The sequence below is a fragment of the Carettochelys insculpta genome, chromosome 6, assembly GCF_033958435.1.
Source record: "Carettochelys insculpta isolate YL-2023 chromosome 6, ASM3395843v1, whole genome shotgun sequence".
NCBI lineage: Eukaryota > Metazoa > Chordata > Testudines > Carettochelyidae > Carettochelys > Carettochelys insculpta.
Genome location: NC_134142.1, coordinates 21,469,520 through 21,497,105, shown reverse-complemented (window position 1 = coordinate 21,497,105; position 27,586 = coordinate 21,469,520). Strand labels below are relative to the sequence as shown.

Genomic DNA, 27,586 nt, shown 5'->3' with positions numbered 1-27,586 from the left:
GAATGTGAGAAATATAAAACCCCACGCATGCTGGAAACTGTCACTTTCAGATTCATAAGGCACTATGGCATAAGCCCTTGATATGGCAGAAATTCTGAACCCCACATGTCCAGATTCTTGTTTGTATAATGGTACTTTTTTGACTGGAACTGCAGTTGTTGTAGCTGTGTTGGTGCTGGGATACTAGAAAGATAAGGTGACTGAAATAATGTGTCTTAGTGGACTAATGTTTGCTAGTGACCATATAGGTGGAAAGTTTGTCTCTGAGCTTTTCTTGAGGTCAATGGAAAGGTACTCATAATGTCGCAGCTAAATATGCTAACAAAACAAATTCTTAGACTATACAGCAGAATATGTCTATACAGCAGAATGTATACCTTGGTACTCCATGTCTTTGAAAAGTGACTGTTCTTTCAAAAATATTTCAAAATAACAGGCGTGCTATTTCAGCTTCCCTGTACTCATTGCAGGAGGAATAAGGGATTCTTCAGCATAGCACATTATTTTGACAGTTAGTGCTTATTTGTCAGAGCGATTGGCTGAACAAGGTTGCTTACAATTTGCAGGAGATAATGCTGCCTGCTTCTTGTTTACAGTGTCACCTGAAAGTGAGAACAGGCCTTTTCATGGTGCTGTTGTAGCTGGTGGTGTAATATATTTATGTGCCAGATATACTAAAGATTCACGTATCTCTTCAACGTTCAACCACCATTCCAGAGTACATGCCTTCCTGAATGATAATGAGTTCTGCTTTTATAACACTCCAAAGCAGTGCAGACTGATGCATGTTCATTAACAGAGTCAGATGCCACTAGCAGGTTTTTTGGGTTCAAGTTCTGTAGTTTCCGCATCGAAGTGTTGCTCTTTTAATACTTCTGGAAGCATATCCCATACCTTGTCCCTCTCAGATTTTGGCAGGCACTTCAGATTCTGAAACCTTGGGTTGAATCCTTTTCTATAACTATTTTTAGAAATCTCACACAGGTACCTTCTTTGCATTTTGCCCTGTCTGCTGTGAGTGTGTGCTTAAAATGAGCATGTGCTGGGTCATCTTGTGTGACTGCTCTAACATGAAATACACGGCAAAATGAGGGTAAAACAGAGCAGGAGAATACAACTCTCCTGCACAGATTTCATTTGCTAATTTAATAATGCATTATTTTTTAACAAGTGGCATCACTATGTCCAGTCCTCTGGAAAGGTAGTCAAAGCATAAAGGGGCATATGAATGTTTTAGTGCATATATTACTCACTTGCCGTATATGGGGCACAACATGTAGTCTGGTCGATAAGGGGTTCATTGTACGCATGGGTCATCCACACGGGGTACATGATATAATGTGTCATTATGGCATGTGAACAGCGCACCAGGCTTGAGCGGCAAATTAACATAATGTAAAGTGTTTACCCACCTTCACCCCAACCTAAAAATCTGCCCCTGGATACCCTATCAACTCAGCTACTGTTAAACGTGTACTTCAAACTTGTTTGCAAACATTTGCTTAAGAAACTTGTCTGTCTGGCAGTAAATACCTTGCAGTCCCAGCTGCAAAAGTGCCACCTGTTCTCACTTTCTGGTGACCATATAAATAAGAAATGGGCAGAAATATCTCCCTGAAATGTAAACAAACTTGATTGTCTTAGCAACTAATAGAACAAGATTTAGGACTGGCTTGTGGGCTCTATAGTTTTACATTTTTTGCTTTTGAATGCAGTTATGTAACCAAAAAAAAATCCATATTTGTAACTGACACATTCATGATAGAGATTGTAGTTCAGTACTTCTGTGAGGTGAATTGAAAAATGCTATTTCTCTTATCATTTTTACAGTGTGTATATTTGTAATAATATAAAGTATACTTTGTAGTCTGTGTTTTATAACTGACATCAATTTTGAAAATGTAGGAAAAACATCCCAAATTATTAAATAAATTTCAATTGGTATTCTGTTGTAAGTGCAAATAACCACAATTTTTAATTTATAATTTTGAGTTAATTGCATGAGTTAACTGCGATTAATCGAAAGTCCTAGGTACAAGTGTTGACAAATAGGGCTGAGGCTCCTATGGTGTAACGTACTTTGATGTGGAGGTTATTCTCAACTCTGAATAGAACATTGTGGTTGTTCATTCAAAACTTTACAACCAAACGCTGACTTAGTAAAGTCTGAAAGTTGTATTATTCACAAGAAAAATGCTGTTTTCCCTGTATCTTAGTATTTCTATTTAACACAGTACTGTACTAGTACAATGGGGACCTTAGGGCAGGGGGGCTTCAGGAGGGGCACCAGCCTCTAGCCTCCCCCTCATCCTGGGGAAGGGCTGGAACAACCTCCCCCTACTCAAAGCCTTGACCTCTCGTCCACTCTGCAGCCTACCTGCCCGCCTTCTCTTCCAGGAGTGCTGCACCATTTCCAGTGAGTGCGGGGGGTGGTCCCACTCCTTCCCCACAACAGTGTGGTCGTAGAACTTGCTGTGCAAACTAGAGCAAGGCAGCCCTAGTGCATGCTAGTCTTGGGCAGCGCTGGCCTGTGTGGCAGGGGCAGGCGTTTGGGGGCGCATGTGACCCCCTCAGGCACCTCCCATGCACTGCCACTGTTACTGTATTTGCTGGGAGTGGGGGTTGGTCTTCTGCTGCCTAACTGCATACTCCTGCTTGTAAATGAGGCATGTGGCTGGTCAGTTTGTGACTCCCAGGTTTTACTGCACAGCTTTTTAGAATTGGGTAACTTTGTGATTCCCAGGTTTTTTAGAGCACGGCTCCCAGGATTGGGTAACTTTACAAGGAGAGAACCTACAAAAATTCAGATATGGGATACAGAGCTTGAGCTTTGCAGAGCAGACAGACTCGCAATAGCCACAAAAGGGCTAAAATACCTGTCTGGTGAAATGGCCTATTGCTCTCCGACTTCCTTCCCAGTCAAGTCACTTTCATCTCAGTCAATCTCTGCACTTGGCAATTGCTGCATGTTGCATGCTCTGACTAGTTTAAGACATAGAACCGAATCTTCTTTCATGTCACTACTCTCTCCAAAACTACTCTTTGCATCAACACCCCAGAGGAGGCTATTTTCTGTTTAGTGATCACGACTGCCCCAAGGACAACAACTCCTTTTTGTAGCTGCCTGTGAAGATAGAAAATTTCATTTGTGTTCCCAGTCAGAATGAAACTAAAACCTTTTTGAATATTTTTGCAAAATGGAATTGGGTCAAAACAACTCTTTTCTGATGGGAAAACCCGAGCCTTTTGTTAAAGGTGTTTCTGGTCAAAAGTCATTCTTGAGTATCAGCCAATTTCCTTGAAACAGATACATCTCTGAAACATCTTTGCTTCAACGAAATGACATTTAGTTGAAAATATTCTGGCTAATGATAATTAACAATCTGCAGTCCTAGGATGACTTCAAACCCATGTGAGTCAAACACTCATTGGAATACCTCTAGCTAAATACTGTATTCAGAGTTGCTAAATCTTACTTCAGTATTTTGAATTCATCAGTATTGGGAGTAGTATGGCTTCTTGACTGGCTAACTGTGACATTTCTAGAAATAACACCCCGCTTGCTCCAGAGGAGCTCTAAATCAACTATGGAAATGTTTAAATTCACTTTGGTCTCCTTTTATAATTAGTGCACTTTTGTATAAAGTTGTATTAACTCTCATTAAAGGGGTTCTGGTATGGCTATGGTCTGAAGAAGTGGGTCTGTCCTACGAAAGCTCACCTAATAAACTATTTTGCTAGTCTTTAAAGTGCTACTTGACTGCTTTTTGTTTTTATTAAAGGGGGTTCAGAGTCCTCAGTTGCTAGCTTAACATTCAGTAAAACGTTCTTCTGATGTGCTTATGAGCACATACTAACCCTCTATAAAATATTTGTAACATCTGTTAATCATATGTGAACTCTCTGTAAAGTCACTCCTATTATAAAGAATGTCTCAAAGCCCTATAATGATTCATTTAACTTGGGAATGTTAACACTCAGCCAAAGCCTAGAACTTCCATCATATCTATCCCTTGGTTACTGCATGAGCAAAAGTAATCTGAAAAGAAAGAGAGCTGATTTTGGTTTAAAATGGTCTCCTGTATAAGCGTAGCCTCTTTGGTCAACCCATGAGAGAAAGTAGCACTCTGCTGATGTACAGGTAGATCTAAACCACTGGTTCCCAGCCTTTTCAGTAACACAGCACACCCACCTTTTTTCAACTGAATCTATTGCTCATAAATGTCACATTTACTTACTACAGTTACAGTCTTACCAGAGAGTTTTGCAACATAGCAGTGCATACAGCAAGCTAAACAAGGATCAACTGCATTAATGGTTTTAACCTTCCACAGAATACGCCATCTTTGACAGTGAGCAAAGAGACATTGTCAAAATCTGCTCAACACCATGCAAGGGATGTTGACTAAGCAAGTAACCACTGAAAGCAGGTACCCCTCCCTGCCTCAGCAGCCTGTTGGAGCCAGGATGCATAATTTAAACTGTGCCCCTCCAAAACGCTCCCTCCCTCTTGCCACAGGAGGGAGTGGGGGGGCGGGCTCCCTGCCAGCTCATTTGAGCCAAGAAGCAGCATTAGAGCTGCCTCTAGGCACAAACTGGGTCCTGCAGGGTTGGCATTTTCTCCTCACGGTGGCTCTGTAAAGAGCCACTGGGAGGTGAAACTGACAAAATTTGTGGGCACACTTGGACAGTTCTCACAGCACACCAGCTGAAAGCCTCTGCTCTAATAAAAGCCCATTGGAGCCTGGGATGTTTTTGCATTGACAGCAGTGAGTTGTAGAAAAGGCCATTGGTTTGCAGAGTCAGGGAGAGAAGGTACAATTGCCCCAGAGCCCAGCGCTTCAAATAGGCCCAGGGCTTCTGACTGCCGCTACCTCACAAGTGGTGGTGATGGCTGGAGCTTCTGGGTCTTTCAATGGTTGCCAGAGCCCCACTCTGCACACTGGGCTTTAAGGGCTGGTGGGAACCCAACGTCAGGGATGCCAAGGGCTAGTTGCGCCGGCTCCTCTCCTTCAGGAGTGCAGAGCTGGGTCCCCTCCACCTTTCCCAGTGGCTTGGCAAGTCCATTGGCGTCCCCAACCCTTGCTGACGGTTCTGTAGACCAAGAGGGGTATTGTTGAGTTACTTAAAGAACTGTATGAAGATCTCCATTTCTGCAGAAGGTGACTTCCTGTAGGACCCTGACTTTCACTTCTCTAAAAAGGAAATGTCAGTTTTCATTTTCCCCATCCCTTCTGCTCATGAATTCCTTCTTCTCACTTTCTCCCCCTTCCTTCCTGTATGCCCCTGTGCATGGGATTGCCTTCTCTAAACCTGTTCACCAATCAGTGACACTGCTCGTTCATCTCCCTTCCTGAAATCTAGCATCAGTTGTGTCCTTCGTGAGAAAATGGGGGCACTGTTCTCCAAGGAGCCCTCTGAGATGTATGGTTACCTTTCTGAAGCAACTCTGAGAATGTTATTGTAACCTCTCTCCATCCTTCCCTTTTTCTGTATTATCTCCAGTGCATGTGTCGTGCCTGAATTTGGACCACAAGCATTTTAGAACAGGAACTGTGCCTTGAATTATTTCCTTGAAGTCCAGGGCATGCCTTTGGGTGTTTGAAATAATGAATAATAATTCTCCTGTTCCCTGCATTTATGATGTGTGTTCTTGTTCTGCCTCTCATGAATGCTAATCTGTAGAAGCGTTAGTACTGCCTGGAGACTATTTACTTCCTGCTCTGGTTTCCTCTGCTGACTGGTGGCCTGAGACTTGTAGCTAGGAGACAGACAAATGTGAGTGCACTATCACTATTTTATTGTATTTACTGCACCCAAAAATATGATGTATGTGACCAAATCTTGCCGTCAGCACCGCAAATCTACTTATAGGATGTATGAGTATAATACTGACATAGCATTTGATAGTGCTTCTTAGATTTTCAATTTTTGTTACCATGTAGCAATCTGAGACTGCCTGTGGGTTTGTGAATTTCTCCCACCTAACCTCTGAATTATCAGGATGAGAATGTAGACTGTCAAATGTAGCCACAGCTGTTCAGCTATGCACATCTGTACTTTTAAAAATTAAATGCTTATTTAAATACAGCAGAATCTTATCATTAGAGACTTTGGGAAAGACCCCGTGCCTGCAGATGCTGGTGGAACTAGACATGCTGCTGCATCACCTGGGCTGAAGTGGTTTGCTTTACATACAGGGTTTACAATTGGGTGCTGTCGCTCTCAGCACCCCCTTGTTTTGCCCCCCCCCCATACAGATTACTCCAGCACCTCTGCCCTGTGCACACATCTGTAACAACAAAAGATAATACAATTCAAAATCTGGTGCCCTACGTACAAGAGTTGATAGGTTTACAGGACATTACATTTAACTATCCCTTGCAAAGTGAAAACCAAGCCCACGTGATTTAGAAGAGGTTAGCAATCACTTGTTCACAATCAGTTTTCTGGTAAACATCTTAGGGTGTGTGGTGATGGTGCAGTAATGTGGACGAGTCTTCAGACAGTGGTATGTCTGCATAGTTTTGAAGTCACAAACTATTTTTGCAAGTGGCTGAATATGTCCTTCTGCCATAGGTGAGGAACAAAATAAACATGCAGACCAAGAGGGCTGAGGTTTTGCTCTGAAAATCTTTATTGCAGTAAGGAGAGAGTGAAAAGAAAAACTGTGCCTGTGCAGCAAATAAGGTCTGAGTGGCTATTTAATCACTACAGTATTTTGCAGCTTTTCCTACACAGTAATGGGAACAGTTGAAAGATGCAGAAATATTGTGTGGTGTTTTCTGGCACAAATCCTTCTAGCTATGGAGTGCCCTGCAGCAGGACAGGCTGGGAGTAGCACAGACCAAACTCTCCAGAGCTTGAGGCTCACTGGGGGGTGGGGAGAAAAGATATTGTGAGTTAACTAGGTGGTGAGCATGGGCCTTTGATCTGCAGAGTTGCTACTTGCAAAGCCTGTGTGGTTAGAGCACAGGTGCTTAATCCATGCTTCTGGCTCCTTGGTTCTTGGGTTGGTACCCCACATAGGCACTAGCTTCTTCCTCACCCGGTGGGTGCTCAAAGCCCCCATCATCAGCCCTAAGCCCCACCTTTTCCCCCCCAGTTCCACTTGCTCCCCTGAATACATCCCATTCCTGCCATCCGTCCTCGCCGCAGCTTCCCCTGCGCAGTTCAGAACCCTGATCTGTGCTGGGGTGTGAGTGCGGAACTACTTACTGGTGGGTGCGAAACACCTACTCATCTTTTTCCAGGGGCATTTCAGCACCACTGAGTTAGTGCCTGGGGCTGAAGTTATGAATCTTGCCCGCAGGGAGAGAGATCTGTAACAGGAAGCTGCCTGACACTGTTGTAATGTAACTCTGGGCTTGAACTTTTAAATCATAAAATATTTAGTCAGTGGAGAGAAAGTTTGCAAAGCTCATTAACAATGACCATAGGCTTATCCTGGATCTACAGCAACTTGAGTGGGATTCTCAGGCTTGGTCTACACTTACCGTGCATATTGACAGCTGCTACGCAACTTTAAGTATGCCAATTGTGTACCAAAAATTGATTCTGCAGGTGTCAATATTCGTCCCTGTCCCTGCTGCAGAATGCTGACGGGCGTGCTCCTCCTTTCAGCATTCTTTAATCCTTGTGGCTCACGAGGAGTTCTGGGGTCGACGTTGACCCTGGAATGTGCCATTTTGTGCACACGCGAAACAGCACCACAGAAGATCGAACCTAAGCGTTCGATCTTCCGCGGCAAGTGTAGACCCAGCCTGGGATGATATTTGTGTGCATATCCGACTTCTAGATCAGTAGCTACAACTAAGAACAGCTTTTTAATGCAGTGTAGAACAACCTACATTTTGCTGTCTTTGTACTCCTGATACACCCATGGTAGTGTTCTGTAGTCTAATGGACAGCGTGCTCTGGTAGTGTGCGCACTTAATTTGTAAGACCATTAATGATACAACCTATCAAAAACACAAACAACTTGAATAGTAACAGAGAGGAAGCCGTGCTAGTCTATACACTATCAAAACAAAAAGCAGTCAAGTAGCACTTTAAAGACTAGCAAAATAGTAGAACTGGTCTGGCTATGGTCTGAAGAAGTGGGTCTGCCCCACGAAAGCTCACCTAATAAACTATTTTGCTAGTCTTTAAAGTGCTACTTGACTGCTTTTTGTTTTGGCAAACAACTTGGTGTAAAACTTATAAACTGTCCAAGAAATTGTCCTGGTTTTAGCACTTACCCAGTGTAAACACTTCAGGGACAAACTAGCTACTCCTGTTAGGGAATGAAATCCTGTTGAAGTCAAAAGCTGAATTTAGGTCATCTGATTTTGAATATTCTTGGTGTTGAGGTGCATTTCTGTATTTGTGTGAGAATTTTATTTTGGAGACATGATTGCAATGTGATAGTAACATAGCACAATTTATGCAATAAATCACAGAAATCCAATTTCCCCCTGCATTTGGCTGCTTGCCTAAATGATCCTGCATCCTAGGAACAGCAGCCCAAACCTGCTTAGGTCTAATTTCCTGCTTCTAGCAAAAGCCCTTCTTTGAGTGCTGCTCTTTGAAACCATTGCAGGCAGCATTTTGTTGAGTTCTACCCTTCAGTTGCTGATTAGAAGGGCTACGGAAGAAATTGAAGAACAAATTGAGGAGATGAGAGAAGCAGAAACTATCAAGGAATGTTACCAGTACAGATCAGTAGCTGAGGAGGAAATAATCTTTTCAGAAGTAAAACCTCTTCTTCTCTTTGCACTACACCACAGAAACATGCAATTAATGCCATGCATTCTGCAGATACTGCAGAATGGGTAGCAGTGGCTGTGTCTGGTTATCCTATGGACAGATGCTGAAGGCCATGAGCTGCTGTGAATGTGAGGGGGAATAAATATACTAATCTTTGAAGGGCCCTGTTCTGTGTGGCATCGAAATCCCTGAACTCTGAAGACAGAGTTGGGGCGGAGGGTATTCAGCACTTCACAGGATTGGATCCATAATGTCAATCCCTTTAATAAAGCTAATTTCTACAAGGTTTTGTGACTCAGAACCACTTTGTTCTCATAACAACAGGAAGCTGAGAAGTTTGGTAAGAAGGGCAGCCTGTGAGCATCTTTAGAAATGAGAGTGTTGATGCCATTAGTATAATAAACTTTGATACGGTTGCATGTATTCTTCTTATATTCATAGTACTCAAGCAATGACAAAGTGATTCCTGGTAAATTCACTTAAGAAGTTGCCCTGTTCTGAGGATGTACTGGAACAGTGTCCCTTCAAATTCAGCATCCTGGTTTTGTGCTGGTCTTGGCTTGGAGCATTTTGTGGGGATCCTAGAAAGGAGAAAAATAAAATTTTCTGTGGTGTTTTAAGATCAGATTTAAAAGATCATTAAAAATGTAAAAGAATATGAAGAAGGAAACAAGATACACACAGGCTGCCTCCCTTTCTGCTTATGTCGCAGCTGTGCCAACCATTTCTGTTTGTTTCTTTCCAGAAATCGGGGAGAGATGCAGTGAGGGTGCAACATTAGCCAGTTGGACCATAAAATAATTATCTTTTGGGACTGCAAAAGTTCTGTCACGCAATCAGGCCTTCTGGCAGGAGCTATTAGGGCTGGAGTTCAGTAGCTCACTGCTGTTGTCCTAAAAATCAATTGGCACGTAGTGTTACATTGGTGTGCACATTAGTTCTAACAGAGTCTTGTTTACCATCTCAGCATCCACTTTAAGAAGCAGGAATACATGTATGTGCATCTGTAACTCCTAGATGGAATGCCTCTGTGCTGTTTTTTGGGTGTGCATGTTATTTGGCCTTTGCCTGCTATGTTTTTAATGCTCACATAGATGTGCTAATTTTTCCTTTGGAAAAGTGTCTGCAGAGGAGAGCTTCATGCATCAGATACTTTCTTCATTGTGATGCACTGTGACCTAGTGCATCGTGCATTAGATTGGGCCTCAGGAGACGTGGGTTCTATTCCTGGCTCTACCACTACACACTTCCTCTGCATTAGTTTGCTATCTGTAAAATAGCTGTAAGGATGCCACCTTTTTGTAAACTGCTTTGTGATCTATTGACAAAAGGAGCTGTATCAGAGCTTAGGTGTTGTTATTCCCTTGGCAATGACCTGGATCTTTGTCACAATGCCAGGGATTACCCATTCTTTTTTTCTCCTTGCCTCACCCCTTATCACAACCACCAGGACTGTGAAAGGGGTTGTGCAGTGCTACTTTTCAAGCCTGTTGGCAGAGTTCTGTGTCACAGTGCAGAAACCTGGGACTAAATTCTTTGCCGGCATAAATAGCAATAACAGTTCTTCTTTTCCTTAAAGGCTTTTCTTGTATGGACACAGACTTTCAAATGTTGGTACTTGTCAGCAAAATTTCAACTTTTTGTTTTAAGAAAGTCTTAAGACTTAACAATTTGTTCTTAACTTGTCCCCCAAAAAAGAAGTGTTGGATAAGGGTAAGAGAACTTGTAATTACTATGCATATAGTGTTTGTTTTCTTCTTTTATCTCCTATCAGAGTGGTAAGTTGACTCAAAAAGTGGCTTAGGGACCCAGGAGGAAATTGCTTTCGGTAAAACTTGAATCAGAAAAAAGGGGGGAAATTCGTAAAGAAAAGGTTACCTTAAAGGGAAATATTTTGAGTCCCATATGGTTTTTCATCAGTATTCATAGAATCTAAGTATGGGGAAAACCTTTTGTGTCGTCTAGTCCATCCTTGCTAATGCAGCACTGCGTGTTGTTATAAATTTTACTAATGGTTTTATTCATTCTAAATTTTAAAATATTCCAAACATGTGGGATTATGTTGAGTGCCCGGGAAGTCAGTTAGAGCTTTGTGTCAAGAAATGTTTCAAAACTTTCTGATTTATTTTTGGTTTTCTTTAGGTACCGGAAGCGGTTCTCTTTCTCATGCTATCATCAGGACAGTGGCTCCAACAGGACATCTGTACACAGTGGAGTTCCACCAACAGAGAGCTGAGAAAGCAAAGAAGGAGTTCCAAGAGCACGAAGTAGAACACCTGGTTACTGTGAAGAATCAGGATGTCTGTAAAAATGGGTTTGGGGTCTCAAATGTTGCAGATGCAGTGTTCCTAGACATTCCGTCACCGTGGGAAGCTATAGGACATGCAAAATCAGCACTAAAAATTGAAGGTATCTTCTCTTCTGTGTACAGATCGGTGGGGTGTGTTTGTTTTCTGCCTTTGAACCTACATGTGAAGGGTTTCCTCATTCTGTTGGGTGAGCTCCATTCTGTTGTCAAGTCACCTTGTCTCTGCCTGCAAAAAAGTCTTCATGTTTACAGCGAAAAACTTAGAAGAAGAAAAACGACCTTCTCCCACAAGTTTCTGTGACAGCTGCTACCGTTGTCATGTGCCACATATAAAAAGCTTTTGAACCTCTGTTAAGCATATTCTAATAGGTCCAAAAGCATGTGGTAAGAACTAGAAACATAACTGATAAAAGCAAATCTATGACATTTCACTGGAAAGATGTGTATGTAATAGATTTTAAACAATATTTCCTGTTAATCATGGCAGGTGCCTGGGATAGGAGAGATTCAATTAAAGAGCACCAATATCATCTCTGGAGAGAAAGTGATTTTACTTAAAGTGGGATCACTTACTTTTGCTCTCTGTCTCTATCCTCCTGTTTTAGATTTGATGACAATTTTGACACTGACTTCAGTGAGAGTGGTACCCCAGAGCTTTTCTTCACAGGGAAGTGTTATGTTACAATGTTATAGTGATTGTGATACAAGCGTCTGCCTGAATACTCTTATTCCAGTGTAAGCAACGTAACTTAAACTAAATGAAGCCAGTGTTATGCTGGAATAAGTGTGTTATACCAGTCACACTTTGTTGGTTCACAGCAGCAATTCTCAACTGCTGGGCTGCTCGTGGCCCAATCAGCACACAGCTATGGCCCATGTGACATCCTCAGAGCTACATAGATAGCATGTGGTCTGAATCCACACATTATATATAACAGATAGAGGCTGGCATATGTGGCCCACTTTGGTAAATAGGTTGAAAACCACGGATTTACAGTGACACCTTAGCCTGCACACACACACACGCACACACAGAGTCCTGTGTAGGCAAGGCTTTGGAAGGGTTATGATGTCTGTTATCAGATGCCCTAGTTCAGCCACAGAGAGTTCTCCTAATCAAGAGTCTGTTCCTGCATGATGCAAACCACTCCTTGGTGGGTCCCTGATTCAGCAAGAGACTTAGTCACCCACTGAAATCTATTTCTGTTTGTTAAAGCACTGAATATTGTGTCTAATTTTAAGTACATTCTTAGGTCACATTGAAGACAAGGGGACTTCAGCGTGTGAAGTTCAACACATGTTAAGGACCTGGCTGAATCAGGGGCTATGTGTGGAGATCCCTCGGCTGCCACCAAAGATTTCTAACATTTTGCCAGATGCAATGTATACTTTAAAATGACAAACAAAAGAAATACCCTAATGAATGTTCTGTGCTTGCAATGGTTACAGCTGCATACATAGCTGCTGACAGTGTCTGCTGAGAGAGAAACTAATTCACACTGTGCTGGGTAATGCCCTTGCCATGCTCAAATTATCTAATGCAGTGAGTATAATTCTCAGCTGACTCCCTGGTCCAGGTGAAGGAGCCGCATTGCGCAATCCAGCTTGAATTATTTAGCCCGTATGTATCGAGACTGCTAAGTAGACATGCTTGAACATTTCCAGGCTCAGAATCCTTGTAACATTCCAGTGTTTGATATCCTGGAAAGCTGATTTTCTATCTGGAGCTATACCTTATTGTGTGCCATAATATAATGTCTGCTCACCCAGGGCAAAATAGAAAAAAATGTCACCAGTGGTTGTTTTATTGGTCGCCCTGTCTTACACGCCAGTAAGAGGGCAAAATTGTCAATGCCCTTTGGGAGTTAGGATCATTATAATCAAACCACAGTACCCGAGCACTGACAGTGCTCTCAGGGTATATCTACATGGCACACTAAGCCTGGTATCTCTGGGTTTATGGACTCTGTGTTTCTAAGCTTGGGCTTGAGTATCCAAACTGCATTGTAAACCTGGGTTTGCAGTTGTTAGATCTGAGTTTGTCAGTCTTGCTTAATGTGTGGATTCTCCGCCACATAGACCATCTGACTTGGGTATGCTACTTGTGCTGTGTTCAGAGTGCGGAATGCAACAGCGTTGACTCAAGGAACAAAAAGGTCCCGACCTCCCACCAAAAAGTTTTGGGAGCTAGGTCCTAAGTGCTTGCTGCTCTGAGTCAGACTGATTTATGTATAGGCAGAATGGGGGCTTGGACTCAAATCTGAGTCAGAGCCCGGGCTTAGTGTGCAGTGTAGACATACTGTAAAACTCATCATTTGGGTGATGTGCCAGTTTGTTATGCTGAAGACTTATTTATGCTGCAATACAAAGTAGCTTTTCCATTATCGGTGATGAAAATCTATTCCTTTTGTGGGTTCTTATAACTAGAAACAATGGTGATTGTTTATGTATGTTGGAGAGCTAAAAACGCTAACAAGGTGATTGAAACCTCCAACAGAATATTTGAATGTGCCTTTTGTTTGGCTGATTTCACATAATCAAAAGCTATTCTGCAGTGGAAATACTTACTCTTCACTTCACTTAGTCTTTATTCACCAGTGGTCTCAGTGATGAGTTGAATGGTAATTATCTTTAGAGTAAATGTGTTTCCTTATATCCCTCCCGATAGGAGGTCGCATATAAGCTATTCGTACAGGAGTTTTTATTCTAAGTAAGATGGCCACCATGCACAATACAAAAATTACAATAATGCTGTTGGAGTAGTAGTCATTTTATTTCTTAAGGTCTTTAGAACATATGCTTAAAATAAATACTGGGATAAGCATATTTAATGTACATCATTTTCTGGCCTCCTCCTTAAAAAACCAAACACATGACAAAAAGTGTAATTATAATAAAATATCACTTACGAAGATATTAAGAGCTAATTTTGTTGTACATGTACTCTAAAGCCTTCCTATAAGTATTTTTTCCTCCTCCACTTAGTCCCAAGCTCTGAATAGCTGTGATTCAGTATTTTAATAGGCTGAAGGTTAATAGCCTTGTTTAAAGGGTACAATTTCATGTTCCTGCCATAGATTGTCCTGGCTTCCCTTTAAAGCACTGCTGTTTTGTGGAGAATAAAATGGCCAGTGGGTTTGTGGCTCAAAGGCCCTTATTTGTTGCTAATAATGTGCAGTGGAGTCCGAATGGGCACAGAGCACCTTCCCCACATCCTTCTCTGCTGATTTCCCTTTTCATACTTTCAGACAATAAAAAAAAAGTCTTCTTATATCTCAATGGCTTGGCGATGCTTCACTGCCCATCTTATTTCCATTCGCAGATCTATGCTTTTGCCTTGGCCGCATCTGCGGATTTGATTCTCCCCACCCCCACGCCCCACAGCCTCGGCTGCTAGTCCCAATGTCTGACCTTGATTTTTTTGGGCAAAGTTATTATTAACTCCTTAGGCTGAATCAAAACAACAAAGTGAGAAATCTGTCACCGTAGCTCAATAAATTAACCAAAAGAACCCAGTCAAATGTAGTTCTAGATATTCTGGAACTCGTTTTCTTACAGCCAACTCACAGCTGAGTAGTGTTGAACTGAAGCTTTCTGATGTTAATTCCCTGACCACCCTTCCCTCCATCGTAAATATTATCCAGTTCTTTCAGTACTGCAAAAGACTAGGCAGAAGCATGCTTCCATAACTGTAAAGTAAAGCTGTACATGCGGTGGGTTTTACTCCAGACACTTGTCTTCTGAACCAGTTGCTGATACTGCTTAGCTCAACAGTCTGAGTCCTGAACTTACACAGCATTAACCCTTTTATCCAGACTTTCTGCTTCAATTTAAGTGTCACACTAATGAAGAGAGAAACTTGCATGCTCTTAATTTTAACTGAGGCAAATGACACAGCATTGGCAGGTTAGTTCATGGTGTTGCTTGTCTGGTGCAGATATTGGTCCACTGAGGTTATGCTTTGTCAATGAAAGGTTCTCTGTAAAAAAAAATTCATGTCAGACCAATCTGATAGCATTCTTTGATGGGATAATAAGCTTTGTGACTAAGGGGCAAGTGGTAGACATGAGATACTTAGACTTCAGTAAAGCACTTGATACAGGCTCGCAGGACATTCTTATCAATAAACTAGGGAAAGACAGCGCATATGGGCTGCTATAAGATGAGTGCATAACTGATTGGATAACCATTCCCAGAGTAGTTATCAATGGTTCACAGCCATGCTGGAAGGGCATAACAAGTGGGGTTCTGCAAGGATCAGTTCTGGGATTGGCTCTGCTCCTTATCTTCAACTGTTTAGATAACGGCATAGAAAGTACCTTTATCAAGTTTGCGGCTGATGTCAAGCAGGGAGGGGTTGCAAGTGCTTCGGAGGACAGGCTTGTAATTCAAAATTATCTGGACAAACTGGAGGAATGGTCTGAGTTAAATACACGTTGCACCTCCCAAACCTGGGATTCTCTGGTCCAGCATCATCTGTGATCTGGCAGGACCATGGATGTTCCTGGATCAGAGACCCCTAAGCTGGAAGGCTAGTGGAAGGAGGGCTGGCAGTTGAAAACCCTTCCAGGCGGGAGCCCAGTGAACCCAATGGGGCTTGTGTCCCTGGAGCTGGCGCCCGTGGGGCCAGAACTGGAGCCACCTCCAGCCACCCCACCAGGGCTGGAGCCAGCATTGCCAGGGCCACATCTGGCATCCCTGTGGGGCTGGGGCCATGTCCAGCAGCCCAGGCGGGGCTGGAGCCAGTGTCCATGGGGCCAAGAGCCTGTCCAGGGCCAAGGATAGCGTGAGCCCAGCAGGGGCCATGCCTAGAGGTATGAGTGCCCACTGAGGCAGGAGGCAGCGGGGCAGCAGGGGCAGAAGCTGAGATCGGGGCGGAAGCTGGGGGCAGGGGCAGAGTGTTCAGCACTGATCAGGCTTCAACTAAAGTATTGTGTTCAGTTCTGTGCACCAAGTTTCAGGAAAGATGTGGAGAAAATCCAGAGGCGAGCAACAAAAGGAATTAAAGGTCTAGAAAACATGTTCTGTGAGGGAAGACTGCAAGAATTAGGTTTGTTTAGTCTGGAAAAGAGAACACTGAGGCAGGGATGTGAGAAAACCTTTCAAGTACGTAAGAAGGTTTTGCAAGGAGTGAGAAAAATTTTCCTTGAACTCAGAACATAGGACTAGAAGTAACAGGCTTAAATTGCAACAAGGGAAGTTTAGACTGGACGTTAGGAAAAACCTCCTGTCAGAGTGGTTAACCTCTGGAATAAATTGCCTAGGGAGGCTGTGGAATCTCCATCATTGGAGATATTTAAGAGCAAGTTAGACAAACCTTTGCTTCCTGGAATAAGCCTTTTTAGCGTGTCAGAGCTAGTCTTTGTAAATGTGGTAGCTGCCTTGACTTAAATAGTTGTAACTATCTACAGCCCCTTAGTAGTTGTGAGCTGCACTGCAGCCTTAATCCCACAGTTTATGGTGGCATTTAGTCCCTATGGACATTTCTTAAAACACAAGTAGGTATGTACGAACCAGAGGCTCAAGCAATTTGGCTGTGCTCGTCCTATAGCAGGAAACAGGGATGGAACAAACCTCAAATACATACACCCCCACCAACCTCTCAGGCTAGCCTTGCACACAGTGGAGCAATAACAGCTCAGTCTTGTCCAATCCCTTTTGGGCATGCACCAACCCAAAAATATTAAAACAAGCTCTGTGGAAAATTGTATATAAAACTCTTGTTAGCAGTCTGGCAAATGTTTCAGTAAATATTTTCTGAATCAAGAGATCTTTCATTTTCTCTGACAGCAGGATCCTCTAATTTCATTGCATCACCCACGTGTACACTTGCTTAAAGAACATCTTGTTCCCCCATTAGAAACACTATATTTTTAGTGTCCTAGTAGCACAGAGTAAATGCCATAGTGATGTTTTTCTGTGACACTGAAGCCTCACCCCCACAAACTATCAGTGCATATTTTTTCTGGGATCCTTGCAATTTAACACTCTCATTGTGACACTTAACTGAAATCCCAAAACACGGTGAATTACATTCTTTTCCCCTAAATAAATAAATAAAACTGGGTATTGTATCTCCTACATCACAGAATAACTTTCAAAGTTCAGAATAATTGGCCCCTTCATGTGGATCTTAATAGGGCTTTGCTTATTCCGGAGTCTCTTCTCAAACTCTTCCGAACACATCAGTGGCAAAATAATCTAGCAGAGTACCTGTGATAGATAACCTTCAAAAAACAGAGTGAATTGTTTGCATTTATGTTATGTATCCTTTTGAATCTTAAAAGTGCATTTCCTGGGAAAGGGAGGGCATTGCCAGTTTTCTTTTTCTATTGAAGCAATAACTAGAAGTAACAGCTCAGTTTAGCAAAGTAAAACTCCTTTTGATTGCAAAGAGATGTTCCTCACTGCTTAGGCAAACAACCAAGGGCCACATGCTGCTCTGCTCTGTGCAGGTGTAAATCTGGAATTATTCTTGAAAATCAGCAGGGTTACTCTCAGCTTTCACTGACATGACCCAGGACAGACCGTGGTCCTTTCTAAGGATGTCAGGATGTGTTCCTTCACTATTAATTAGATGTCCAACCAGTACTGTGAAAATACAAAGCACTATGAAGATGCTAAGTATTATCCCTGAGCTTCACCCCTTTTTGTATCTTTCTCTCTAATCTTTCCAACCTGAGTTGTGCTTTGACTCCTGTAAACTCTCAATCCCCTTCTTATTTATAGCAGCTGCCAGCCACTCTGTGGGCTTATCCCCAGCCTACAGCTTGGTGAGACTTAACCTCTGTATTAAACATTTCCAGCAAATTCACTGCCTGTAACAGGAAAGGGAGAAGGGAAAATTTTCCTCGTACAGATTCATTATTTTCTTCCCCTCAACTGTAGAACTTGTCAGAGGCATTGTACATGGTTAAACATACATTTTTAGACAGCTCCTGAGATCAAAAAGCTTACACAGCTTCCCAGTGTGAACAGGATTAATCTCCAATAATTACTCGATCAATTTATGGTGACCCATAGAGCTCATTAAACAAATTTAGTAACTAAATTTTCTCAAAGGAAAGGATTCAAAGGACCAAACTCAGTTAAGAAGTTTCTGTTTTTTAAACTGTTTTTACTACCGTTGGGTCCACCCCCCTCCAGCATGCACGCAAGCAAACGGGGAGCACATGTCTTCAGTGATTCATGAAGGAATCTGCAGCAGGGCAGAACAAATTGATGCAAATTCCAGCCTCTTAAACCCTCAATGTCTCCCGCTGTTTAAAAGACAACAGGGCTCCTCAGAACTGCAATTGCTTGGAAACTATCTTTGTATCGGTGTGACAACTGTAATGTACCCACTGTTGCATAGCTGGTAATCCAAAGGGCATGACGCACAACACAACCCACTGGAGGAGGAAGTTCAAAACTATCCATTCCCAGCACTTCCACCACTGGATGTGGCAGGGGAAGTCTTTCGACTTCTGTCCTATCAGTAAGCCTTACATCAGTTCTTAGGCTGAGCTAGTTTTCAGCTGAGCAGTTATGTGTTTCAGGCTCCAGTGGTTTCCCTACTCCAGAAATACCATGCCAATCAGAGCTTCTCACCCTTTCCTTTTGTTCCCCTTTCAAAGCCCTTATTTGCGTGTGGAGTAGTAACCTAAATCATTTCCAGCTTTTCACTGAGAACCACTGAATTCCCCCTAAATAAGTCCCACGTCATCAAAGTCAGATCTGCCTTGCTGACTAGTCTGTACAGTAACAGAGAGGTAGGCGTGTTAGTCTGTTTTCTAACAAAACAAACCAGCAGGCGTGTAGCACTTTAAAGACTAACAAAACAATTTATTAGGTGATGCGCTTTCATGGGACAGACCCACTGCTTCAGATCAATATTGTTTGTTTAGTCTGTGCAGGAAAAAGTATTTGGGGCCCCTTTCCCAACTGGTGGAAGCCTCAAAGCAAGGCACTTGGTGTTTACTGCACCTCAACTTACTTTTAGGTGTGTTATGGGGTGCACCTTTTGCTTAGTAACAAAAGGAAACAGGTAATCAAAAATAAGTAGACTGAAAACAACATACAGGTTCATATACCACCTTCATGACTACGTCTATGTCTCAACTAGGCAAAGTGGGTTGACTGCAGATACGCAGTTGTAGCTACGGCAATTTCATGGCTGGAATCAATGTATCTGTGCTCAGCTTACTTGGTCATCCCTATTGAAGAAGGTCAGTGGGAGAGTTTCTCCTGTCAGCCTCCCTTACTCTTCACACTCCTCACGTCTTGTGAGGAGTACAGGGGTTGACCGCAACCGCAGAGGGGTGGATTTCATGCATCCCTACCAGACGTGCAAAATCAAACTCCAGAAGACCAACCCTGAGCAGGTCAAACTTCTGGGCTAGTGTAGACATATCTGAGCACCTTTCCCTAGAGCATTAAGCAATGTCATTCTGTTCTTGTTTCTCTGCATGTTATCTTAGCTATTTCAAACTAGTTCTTCCCTTACTACCGCATTGTTTGAAGACACAATTTGTGCTATTCCAGAGCTCTCTAAATAGTCCAGTGTGTGGGCTGTCAGTATTTTGGTAATCATCACCAAATTTGGTATAGACATTCTGTGGTCAGCTAACCACCCTAAGAAACAAAAATACATTTTGTGGTTTCAAGGCTTGTCAAGAAATGCTAATGGCCAGTATTGCAACAGCTCTATGCAGGCTTCATGCTTTTGGCAAGTAATGTGGATTTGGTTATCTAAAGCCATCTTGAAATCTTCAGAGTCCAAATAAATTAGCAGAATCTACTTACTATGAATGTAAAGTACTTTTGCTTTATTGCTCATATTTCAGTATAAACCACGAAAAAAGAAATGAATTACGTCCTAGTAGAACACTGATCTCTCTTGTAACTTCTTTCTCTGGAAACAGAGAGTTTATTGTGAAATGGAATTTAACTAAGTTAGACACTCATTTGGTTTCCTACACAATGAGAATGAGACGTCTTTCTTTAGTGGCTTTCTAATTATATGACAGAAATTACCCTCCCAGCTTCTCTGTTCAGTAATATCTACAAAACTAGAAATATGTGCTGGCTGGCCAAAAAAAAAATCCTCTCAGCTTCAGAGTAAATTTGGTAGCCAGGCAGATTAATACTTATAACACCATGTTTAATTGGTTCTACCTGTGTGGAAGTACAATTAAACAGCAGTCCTCAGGGCTGGTGGATTACACAGCATTCCAAAATCACTTTTGCAAGTGATTGATTGATTTTTGATTTTTTTTTTTAAATTCTGACTTTGGGGAATTGCTTGACAAAAGGCTGCTTTGTTTTGAATATGTGTATGAAGCACCATTGACAACGAAGACTCTATTCAAAGACTAAAATAAAATCCAATCTGAAACACCGTTACTGCAGAATGAATTAATGGCTGTGGAAAGAATTCTTCCCCAATCACTGTCCAGCCAATCATTACAGCAGCACTTGCATTCAAACCTGACACTGCCTTTTTTAGATCTGTAGCTTAAAAAAAATTTTTGACGTAAACCAGTCTCTTGTAGGACCAGTTTGGCCTCTATTTTTAGCAGCAGGATGCTTTGCTGTCAAAGACACAGGTTCTTTAACTGCTTATGTAATTGGATTCAGGGGGTTTGCCTGGATTAGTGGACATGGAGCATGAGAGAGAGGTGGGAAGGAATTCAAAGCAGACCAATATTCATTTTCATCTGAAAATAAAAATACAGCTTCACCTTTTGTGTTCTTCCATCATTTCCCTCCTCCGATATAAAAGTTTCCAGTTAGGTCAGTTGCATCATGGGACGTTACATGGTGAGTAGGAGCACATGACTTGGATTTGTGGTGGTCAGTGTCCGTATAATTCCTTGATCTGATTTGTATGTGGCTTTTTAGAGTAAATCTGAATCATTCTGTTCCCAGCTCTAAAGGTGACATTGCGGCTAATGGAAAGGTGGGGGGGTCAGGGTAAAAATACTAAATATTTAAAAGCAAAAGGCTAAGGGCTGCTTCAATGGGAAGGAAAGTAAGAGGATATATAATTTAAAGATTTATCTTGCATATACCAAGCTGCTGGTTCTAACCATCTGTAAACTCCACTGGGTTATTGGGCACTTAGAAGACATTTAGGCATAAAGTACAGCTAAATAACAGCACAGAACACTGAGCGCCAGGACTAGTGCCTGTAAACAAACTTTATGGGATCATGGGAAACTTGGCCACACCCAAAATAAGTGGTTGTCTGGCTAATTAAAATCATGCCAGACTACGGAGTTTACTGGACGATGAATTCCAGATTAGAGAGGTTCAATCTGTAGAAGGCTAAAGCTTTAATAACTCTCCATCTAGGGACGAGAGATTACTTTACTTTATTCTATCTAGACATACCATCTCTGTCTAAAATAAACACAGCCAGTTTTCTCTCTGTGCATATGCACATGTGCTTTTTTTTTCTTTTATAAAAACAGTGCTGTAATGTGGAGCAGAGTTAGAAACCAACTTTCATCTGTGTGCAACTTCAGTTTAGTGCATCAGTCCAGGGTTGTGTGCATTGATTCCAAGAAAATTCAACAATCTAAAGGGATCAACTCTACAGCCCAACCGTGAACTAAAATCCTGGACAAGTGTGTATTCCAAAAATGGTTTAATCTGTCATTGTGCTTATAAAGTGTGCAGAAGCATCCTGTAAAACAATCACCATTTTTACCTTGACTTGGTAAATGGCATAGTTATTTCCTTGGAGATCTTTATCTGTTAGGCATGTTAAGTATGAGCGCTATCCTAAGACTTATGTTTTGCATAACAGATAATTTGGCTGTGATTAATTAAGTCATTGTTTTCATCTCTCCCCCATTGCCTGTCTTATTTTGTAGGTGGACGCATCTGCTCCTTCTCCCCTTGCATTGAACAAGTTCAGAGAACCTGCCTGGCTATGGAGGAACATGGTTTCACTGAGATTAACACTTTGGAAATTCTGCTTCGAGTATATAATGTTCGGACAATTAGCTTGCAAATCCCTGACCTTGGAAAAGCATCTGAGGATAATTCTGGCGCTGGATTTGACAGCAGCAACCAGTCAAATCAAGGTGGCTTGTATGGGGTTCTGCAGCAGGGAACTGCCCAGTTTAAAAGTGGTGTGCCACTCAAGGAAATGGTGGGTCATACTGGATATCTGACCTTTGCTACTAAAAGTCTGTTTTAATGTACTTTGGGTTTGTTTGTTTTTTTAACGTTGTCCAAACGTTTAGTTGTCAGGGAATTCCATATATAGGCAGATCCATTTGGAATATGCTTTGTTTACGTAACACATGAGCACTAACCAGCCCAGCATGGATGGAATGTTTAAGGACTGGAACAGTGCGCTGCTTCTGTCAGAGAGGAAAGATAAATTAATAGTTAATGGCAGTTCATTGGAATTTGCAAAATGAAGCCACTTTCTGAAACATTTCATTTACAGTCAGCTGTTTTCTTTTAACTTTTTGGACTCCTTTCTTGAGTTCAGCATGCAGACATTGTTTGGCCAGGGGGGTTGTTTGATTGGGTTTTTCTTAAGTTATTTGTTATTTATTTTGCTGTTTGGTTCTGTGGAAAGATCCTAGTTGACTAGTTTTAGAGGCTGAAATTGTGAGCTCACACAGCAGTAACACTGAGTTGTCACCGAATGAGTGTTCACCTGGAACACAATTTGGCTGCAGAGAGGATTGTTTGCAGTGTGTTCAAGAACATGGCCTCTTTCTCCTATCCCCGACTGGCATCTAGTAATCTGATAGATTATGCTGAAGTCCCACAAGCAGGATAGCTCTTGGATATGATTTATAAGAATATATTGGGAGCATCTTTACAGAGACTTCAGCTGCGCTGACTCATTCATACCAAAATCTTAAGGTAGAGCAGCTGCTTTCACTGTTCATAAGTCAATTGTAAAAATTTACCACCATGTTTTAATGTTGAACACCACTTGTTAAGTCACATTCTGAGTTGATTTTATTTTTTTTAATAAATATATTCTTTTTTTTTACCCTGCTACAACTGAATGATGGAAAAATCACTATTGGTAGGATTTCTCTCTTAATAAACTATAAGTCTTCTGTAGCACTGATTTACTGACTCACTTAGTGTTTGGTCTTTTACACAAAGCTGGTTGGTGTGGTTTATCTATTTTGAGCATCTGATTACATTTTGCATTTATGGATTAAAATTATTGTGTACATTTGAGATTCTACATGCCTTTCTTTCCTCTTCATTAAATAAATTCTGTATTATGTCCTTCCCTGCCACTGGTCATATCTCACTGCTTCCCTGTATGTTGCATTTTGGGCAAAACAAAACATAGTGATCCATGTGGGGGACTTTCTTTTTGTATTGCAAACTGCTATATGAAAATTCAAATTGGTGTTCTCCCTGATCTTTACAAAAATAAGCAAAGCAAAGCTTTTTAACATGTTACAACAGAATGCTAATATGTAATAGTATAAAAAAAGCTCAACCAACCAGGACAGTGCAGATAAACAGTTGAGCAGATTAAAGGTAGAAAGCAATTCTAGTGAACTCAGTCTGTTATATAAGAAGTTCTACAGACGTGTCTTTCCTCCTGAAATGACACGATTCTGTTCCCTATGAATGCTAATGGCTTTGGAGGAAGCAGTAGGTGGGCTGCTACAGCATTCATTTAGAACTGTAGTTATAGAGCAAGTGAGTGTTTTTAACCACAGAGCTCTTGAAGTAATGCTCAGGACTTAATTTAAATGGGAGATCCACTGTGCTGCAAAGGAACATACTCATTTAAACACCCTTATGATCTCCCTTATTATAAACTTCTTTTAACGCTCTGTCCTGCTAAAACAATTAGTGAATCACAAACCTATGTCCAGCCTCGCATTCCACGTCTGACTGGGGTCTCCTTGTTTGTCTCGAGTGCTGAGGCTTGCGTCCATTTTGAATCAACTTTGAGGTTTTTCCACCTAAAATGTAATGTGTTTTTATTCTCTGTTTCCGGCCCGCAAGTCTGACCAGTTTAGGTGGGTACTGGCAGTACCTGTACTGTTTGCTTTGGTTGTTGGATATGACGCTTCAGTTGTTGTTGAATGACTGCAACATGCTGGCTGCTGTGCAAATGTATTGTAAATGACAGCCCCCCCCCCCCCCGCCCCAAGAAAGCTCCCAGTCTAGGAGACAGGAAATGCCATGTCAATGAGCTAAACAAGTGGGAGGGATAGCCTAGGGCCTATGGGGTAGCAGACATCACAGGGGGGCACTGCTCTTATTATTACTCTTGTATAATAATGGTCATGTCAGTTCTGGAGCAGGAACCTACTGGGCAATTCCTAGCCGGTCAGGCACACCTATTACAGCTTATGGCCTGCCTAACTGTTACCACATTAAGTGACAGTTAACTTTTAATTTCTCCTCTGTAGATAACATGGCCATAAAAGACAGTTAAAGTTAGAGTCAATTCTTCTCCTGCCATCAAACTTGCCCACATTGAGCAGTGTGAGTCTATCATCTGCAAGGAGAATTCTTCTTCTCAAGCTTGTGCAGGACTCCTTTGGTAACTATCAGGCCCGCTGATGCAGGAGGCAATGGGGTCCCCTTTGAATTGCCATGGCAAGGTTGCTTTGCATGACTGGGGCAGGGGCAGTGCTGCAGCGTGGGCGGTACTGAGGGTTGAATGCCCTAGGCCCCACCCCTTCTGCCTTTGGCCCCCCTCCCTTCCAGGTCACAGAGCCATTCCACCTCCCACCTTGCCCCAGGGCCTGGGGCGCAACTGATAACTACGTCACAAGGCTCCACCTCAATGTCCATAGGAGCTGCGGAGGCTCTGAAAAATTAGGCCATGTGTGTGTTTGTGAAATAAATAAACCTGATTCTTCTATTGCAGCATGGAAAGCACCAGCTGACCAGACCGTAGTACAGGGATGATAACTGCAAGTTGTATGAACATTTCTTAAATTTAATGTGTTGGATTTTTGATTATATCAGAGTGCTGGCAAACTGGTCCTAAGGTGTTTGCTTGTATCTCCTGCAGCCACTGCATTGTAGCAGCTGCTCCCCATTACTTGCTTTGGTGACATAAGATGACATTAGGATTCCTTCTCTATTGATAATGGGTAGAACTTAAAAGGCAGCTAGATATAAAAGGTAGGATTTTCAGTGGCATTCACAAGTGTCCTAACTCTGCTTCCATAGAAGCCAAAAAAGGTGTTAAGTGCAGTGAGCTTTTTAAAAAAATGTATCTGCTTTTCAGGAGCTAGATAAAGAGAAAAAGAAAATAAAGGGAAATAAACATTCCAGGATAGCTGTAAGGCTACCACAGATGTGACAAGTCAAATAATGGGGGTTGGGGGAGACAACACCTCCACAGGAATCTCTGTATATGTGTCAGAGGGAAATGGGACTTTGTCTCACCAAAGGAGAGCATTTAAATGCATCTGATCTCTAGTTTTCATTTAAAGAATTGTTTTGCTCAATTTCCAGAAAAAAAGGAGCCAGATTGTGTTATTTCCTTGCTCTGTATGTGATGGCGTCTGACAGGAATTAGTTTGCATCAGTATAAATGTAGGGAACAAATGACTCGTTTGTGAAACTGGTTTAAAAATAACCCTAACTGATGAATACCCAGTGGGCGTCATATGCAGCGCTTACCTTCACCTGTGATTCAGTGTCCCTTTTGTTGACAGCATCAGCATGTTCAACACTGTGCTTCTGATTACGTCGGAAAAGGGTTTTGCATTTTTAGATTAACTCTGTGAGAAACCTGTAAAAATCATTGTGGAGACAAGCCGGAAACAGTGAAGTGTGACGCTTCTGCAAATAATTAACTTCATATGCACCATAAGCACATGGTGGCTGGGTGGGTGGCTGGACTGCCCATTGTGGGCATCAAAATTGCACCTCCTTTGCAACTGAGTTCTCCCTTCCCAAAATTACCTGCCATGAGCTTGTCTTCAAGCAGAAGGCTGGCAGGAATGAGTACCCTCCCAGCACATCTGACCTGCAAGGTGTTGCTCCTAGTTTTCACGGGTGACCGCTACAGTGCAATCTGCCTCTTTGGCAACCGCACATGCTGTCTTCTTCCTTTCATCTGCTGCCTAGGCAGCGGGTGGGAGGAACATTGTTTGATATGCAAGTATCAGTGTGTCTAATTGTAAAGGTTCAGATGTCATTGGTTTTGGAAAGTAGAGCACCTGAAGAGAAGATAGCACTTGCCGTGTTAGCAAGATTGCCTGTCTGACTCCATCTCCGCTTGACGAGCTGTTATACACCCTTGTGGAAATGGCATGCCAGCATGGCAATGAGGTACAGTGCTACTCATGTGAATCGTTACCAGTGCACATCCCAAAAAACACCAAAAGACACGTCTGGTCTTAGGGTTGGTCTACACTAGGAGATTAGATCAGATGCTTTGTATATTGGACAGACTTCAAACTCTCTCAGACAAAGAGTTAATGGTCATGAAACAGACATAAAAACACTCCTCATCCACAAACTGTCCACCTGACATTTTAATGGAGTGGGCCATTCTGTTAATGATTTAGGAGTTTGCGTCTTATTGAAGAAGAATTTTCAGTCTGCTTTAGAAAGAGAAGCTGCTGAACTCTCTTTCGTATTCAAATTCGACACATTAACACGTGGTTTGAACCGGGGTGCAAATTTTCTGGGACATTATAGGGGCTCTTTGGGGTAACCTTGGCTTAATCTAATTCTTGACTCCCACCCAGCCCCTGTGCTCTCTGATTTGCCCACCTTGATAATTTTTTTTTGATTTCTCAACTTTGATTAATGTTTTTAGTTCTCTGTGGTTAGATATTGAGTCTGTTCTGGTATCGCTATGGTCTGAAGAAGTGGGTCTGTCCCACAAAAGCTCATCACCTAATAAATTATTTTGTTAGTCTTTAAAGTGCTACTTGACTGCTTTTTTGTTTTGATAGTATATAGACTACCACGGCTCCGTTTCTGTTCCTATTCACTAGGAGATTAAGTTGAATTTAAGTGATTTAGGTCAAATTTCTAAGGAATTAGTCCACACTAAAGGGTCCACTCTGTCGACTGTCAGGACACTCAGAGCCAGGACTGGTGCCCGTAAGCAAACTTTATAGGACCATGGGAGATTTGGCCACATCCATAATGGCCGTGTCTACACGTGCCCCAAACTTCGAAATGGCCACGCAAATGGCCATTTTGAAGTTTACTAATGAAGCGCTGAAATGCATATTCAGCACTTCATTAGCATGCGGGCGGCAGCGGCACTTCGAAATGAACGGGGCTTGCCGCCGCGCATCTCGTCCAGACGGGGCTCCTTTTCGAAAGGACCCCGCCTACTTCGAAGTCCCCTTATGGGCTCCCCTTATGAGCTCATGGGAATAAGGGGACTTCGAAGTAGGCAGGGTCCTTTCGAAAAGGAGCCCCGTCTGGACGAGATGCGCGGCGGGGAGCCCCGTCCATTTCGAAGCGCCGCTGCCGCCCGCATGCTAATGAAGTGCTGAATATGCATTTCAGCACTTCATTAGTAAACTTCAAAATGGCCATTTGCGTGGCCATTTCGAA

At 42.3% G+C, this 27,586-nt stretch overlaps 1 protein-coding gene across 2 annotated transcripts in view; it reads left to right on the top strand.

Moving 5' to 3' along the window:
- The window catches only part of TRMT61A (tRNA methyltransferase 61A), a 29,035-nt gene extending 5,427 nt beyond the window's left edge, over positions 1 to 23,608 (top strand). The window contains exons 3-4 of one of the 2 annotated variants that reach the window (XM_074996439.1): positions 10,891 to 11,157; positions 21,916 to 23,608. In XM_074996439.1, the coding sequence (XP_074852540.1) occupies positions 10,891 to 11,157; positions 21,916 to 22,244 (596 nt within the window). In that variant the 3' untranslated portion in view covers positions 22,245 to 23,608. The remainder of the gene's footprint in view (positions 1 to 10,890; positions 11,158 to 21,915) is intronic. The other variant, XM_074996438.1, reaches the window with a different exon arrangement.
- Positions 23,609 to 27,586: the final 3,978 nt, after the last annotated feature.